The 4,224-nt window shown below is 39.8% G+C and overlaps 1 protein-coding gene across 1 annotated transcript; it reads right to left on the reverse strand.

Moving 5' to 3' along the window:
* On the reverse strand, positions 244–3,908 carry LOC109847071. The gene is made up of 3 exons (XM_020416318.1): positions 3,743–3,908; positions 1,371–1,853; positions 244–389 (listed from the first exon to the last, which is right to left on the reverse strand). Exons 1-3 carry the CDS (start codon positions 3,906–3,908, stop codon positions 244–246), a joined length of 795 nt encoding a protein of 264 aa, XP_020271907.1.

Genomic DNA, 4,224 nt, shown 5'->3' on the forward strand with positions numbered 1-4,224 from the left:
CATCAACAAAGCCTCTCCCTAATAGCATGTAAGTAGACTGAATGTGATTAGTATCGAATTCACCATCTTGGTCAATGTGTGATTCTTCCTTTTTGTAATTCCATTAGATTGTGGAGAATACGGAGCAGTAGTTTCAGCAATAATTTCATGCTCATTGAAGTATGCCTCCGACTCCTTAGATCAGTACTCTCATCCTCTGTCACTCCTGAGTCTTTTCACCTGAAGTCCAAGTTGCTTCTCTACTCAAGTACGAAACCCGACAAACTTGCTGAAGGCTTCATCTTTAGATTTCAGCAGGTAGATGTAGCGGATGTGAGAGTGGTCATCAATGAAGGTGATGAAGTACTTCATGCCGCCTCCAGTGACGAAGCTCTTGAAATCACAAGTATCTGAGTGAATCAGATCCAATAAGTTGGTGCTCCTTATGACACTTTGAAATGCTTCCTTGTCAGCTTTGATTGAGCACAGACATCACACTTATCAGGTTTGTTACCCCCACATTTTAAAAGTAATCATAACATCTCCATGCTAGACAACTTTCTATAATTTACATGTCCTAGCCTATTGTGCCATAATACAGAGGAGTAAGCAGAAGAGGATACTTCATTTATAACTGAGTTGGGTACAATAGTACTGATCTTATACATGTCATCAGTACGATATGCATTACCAAAATATATTTTTCTTAAAAGATAACATAATATTTCCTCCTTAGAAATCCAGTCTCATACCAACGTCACACAACATGCTTCTAGAGACTAAGTTTTTGGCAATTGAGGGAATATATTTCACATCCTTCAATGTGAGAGTCTTCCTTGAAGAAAGAGTCGGCACCACAGTCCCAATTCTAAGAACATGAACTACAGAACGATCATCCATTGATACGTTCTCTATGATAGAAACATAGGAAGTTAACAAATCTCTGTTGGAGCAGACATGACAGGTAGCACATGTATCTAACCACCAACTAGAAACGTTGCTGGGAGTTTCCACTTAAAAGAGCATAGCCATATAATTATCAAGTTGATTAACATTGTATGTTGTTCCCTTCTTTGGTGCTTTATAATTCTTGGCAAAATGTCCTTGCTTCCCACAGTTGAAGCATTTACCGCTCCTCTTCTTGAAATATTTCTTCTGAATATTCAGGTTCTTCGGATTATGGTTCTTTTTTTTGTTAAAAGACTTTTTAGAAGAAGAACTGGTACCCTTCTCAGAGTTAGTAGCCACCATGTTAGCAGACGCCTTTTGCTTAGCTAGGAGCTCATTCTTCGTACGAGTCTGAATCTCGTCCTCGATCCGAATGAACCTCTTCAAATCAGACAGAGTCACATATCTTTTCCTTTTTTGAATGTCCGTGGAGAATGACATACAAGATGGATGAAGCTTGTTGACAATTGCTCCAAAAATGAATGTTTGACAAAGATTAATCATTTCATCCTTCGGCTTCATAACAAGCATTTCAAGCTCTTTGACTTGAGGCAAAATCTCAGTGTCATCTTCAAATTTGAAGCCCAAAAACTTATCAATGACGTGTGACTTGGAAAGCTTCTCCTTATCCTTGTATTGCTCCTCCAGAGCATTCCAGATTTCCTTTGTAGAGGGCTTGTTGGTGTAAGTATCTGCCAGATGATCAGCCAGACAGTTAAGAAGATAACTCCTGCATAAATGATCATCTTTAGCTAAAGAAGCTTCAGACTTAGAGTCTTCTTCAAAGTTAGGTTTCTCCTCAGAAACCACATAGTAGATTTTTAGGAGTTGCATCCCGAAAATCCCTTTTCGACGCCATGCGTTAAAGTTGGATCCGTTAAAATTCTCTAACTTGAGCCAGCCCACTCCAAGAGTCCTCGCAAGATCTATTGTAGATCAAAAATATTGCTTTAAGATTGTTACAAATTATAGTTAAATCTGGAATAAAATAGAGAAATTATGATTTCCTATAATTTTAAATATTTTAGTCCATTGCTGTGTGATTGAGAAACATTGTGCTTAAAGTAATATTTGACCTACTCCGGTGTAATGATCCCAAGGCTAAACTACTTTCAGAAATAGCAACACAGCACTCTGGTGTGCACCAACCCAGTAGTATCAAGATCTCATTGATCTATAAGATCTTTCGGTCAAAGCAAAGATCTCATCAATCTCAAAACCTTTTGGTTCAAAACATTTTGGTTTAGGGGCAAGTTCCTGCGCGCATAGTTTCTGTAGCAACAGCACAACAACAACAACAACGTCAAGTTTTCATTGATCTGACGTTCATTTTCCAAGCTCGCATGTGTTTTTAAGAGCTGCCCAATGGCGCTATTTATAGGCCTCTAAAGCCAGCTCAAGAGTCACTTGCAATTAATGTGACTGTTACAATTCTCAATGGCAATTAAGATTATAACATAAATTCATTAAATTGCTCTAAATACTATTGTTACTATTGCATGTAGTAACTCTTGAATACGATGCAACCAATGGATACGTTGCTACGTAACGCGAGGGTCACGTCACAGCAAATCAGACGAACCTCGTTTGACAAACAAACCTCGTCAAACAGGCGAACCTCGTATGACAAACGAACCTCGTCGAACGAGTGAACCTCATCAAACAGGCAAACCTCATATGACAGACGAACCTCATCGAATGAGAAAATCTCATCAAACAGGCGAACCTCGTATGACAGACGAACCTCGTTGAACGAGCGAACCTCGTCAAATTAGGCGAACCTCGTCTGATCTTGTGAATCAGACGAACCTCGTCGAACAAGTAGAACCTTGTCAACTAATTAACAAACCTCGTCTGACTTCGAGAACGCTAGGGTCACACCATCGTGCGAATACATAGCTCGTCCGCATGCTGCGAAGCAGCCTGCGAGGCAACCTTCATGGTGACCACAGTGGCAGCCAACGTGGCGCCAAACAACGTCACCTCACCCCGATGCATCCGTGTGAAGTGCAAAGTGTGCCTAACAATGCGCCACATAACACCTCAGTCCGATTAGCCCTAATCCTCGGCCCATTGGCACACAGCCCACAACCCACTAGAACGTATGAGAGATTAATTTAAATAAAATACTTCTCGGCTAAGTACGCCTAACAAAGCATCACTTAGCTCTTCAGCCCGATTAGCCTTGATCCCCGACCTATTGGCCCACGACCTACGGCCCCTGGTCCACGGCCCACTAGAACTTATGAGGAATTAATTCAAATAAAATACTTCTCAGCTTGTCGTTGGTAAGCCTCGAACAAGGGACCTTTCGAAATACCAAAACAAAAACTTTCCACTAGGCTTATAAAGCATATGCAAAGATACAATTTTATGTAAGATGATGATAGCCATATTTTGAAATTATGATTCTAGTACCGCAGAGGGTGATCAGTTTGGAATAAATGAATAATGGTGTTTGACTAAAAAAATTTACGTACTTAATAAAAATGATTCTTCTTTTTGTTGAGAATTGGTTTTCTATATACGTTTAGTCCCACATTGGCTAGAGACAAGTCTGTTTATATTTATGACATTATAAATAACATCCAAAAGAGGAAACTATATGTCATCTCGGATTACTTCTTTCAACATGGTATTAGAGCCATCGACCAGATCCTTTATTAAATCCCAACCGTCCATCCAAACAAACAATCTTATTAAATATCTTGGGGGCCCACCTTTACTCTGTGCAAGAAATGAGGTAGGGCCCACATAAAATTTGTGCAACTCAGAGCAAAACTCTAGACGTCACCCTGCCAAACCTAGCCACAACCACTCTGCCACTGTACAAAGATATTGTTCATTCGCGCGTCACTGTTCATCTTTGCCACTAGACGATCAGGAATATTGTTCAGCGCGTCACTGTTCATCTTTGCCACTAGCCGATCAGGAATACTGTTCATTCGCAGATGGTTCTGTTCATCGGGGACACTGTTCATTATCGCTTGACATATTTTATGATTGGTATAGCGAAAAACTAGTTTGTTTGGTTTGGATTTTAGAAATTAGTTTGGTGGAGATTGTTCTATTGGTTTCTTTTGATGTTTGGTTGGTTCATTTTGAAGAGGATCGTTTGTTGATGGATCCCTGAGAAGATCATTTGTTTGGTGGATCCTAAAGAAGAATATTTGTTGATAAATTCCTAAAGAGAATCGTTTGTTGCTGGATCCATGAAGAGAATCATTTGTGATGGATCCTTTAGAAGATCGTTTGTTTGCTGGATCACAAAGAGGATCATTTGTTGATGGATCTTTG

Source organism: Asparagus officinalis, chromosome 7, assembly GCF_001876935.1.
Source record: "Asparagus officinalis chromosome 7, Aspof.V1, whole genome shotgun sequence".
NCBI lineage: Eukaryota > Viridiplantae > Streptophyta > Magnoliopsida > Asparagales > Asparagaceae > Asparagus > Asparagus officinalis.

Coding starts and splice junctions, on each gene's coding strand:
- LOC109847071 (XM_020416318.1), bottom strand. CDS start 3,908: ATGAACAGTGTCCCCGATGAACAGAACCATCTGCGAATGAACAGTATT. Junction 1,854..3,742: donor CTTTGTACAGTGGCAGAGTG/GTTGTGGCTAGG, acceptor GATCTACAATAG/ATCTTGCGAGGACTCTTGGA. Junction 390..1,370: donor CAACAAGCTTCATCCATCTT/GTATGTCATTCT, acceptor TGATTCACTCAG/ATACTTGTGATTTCAAGAGC.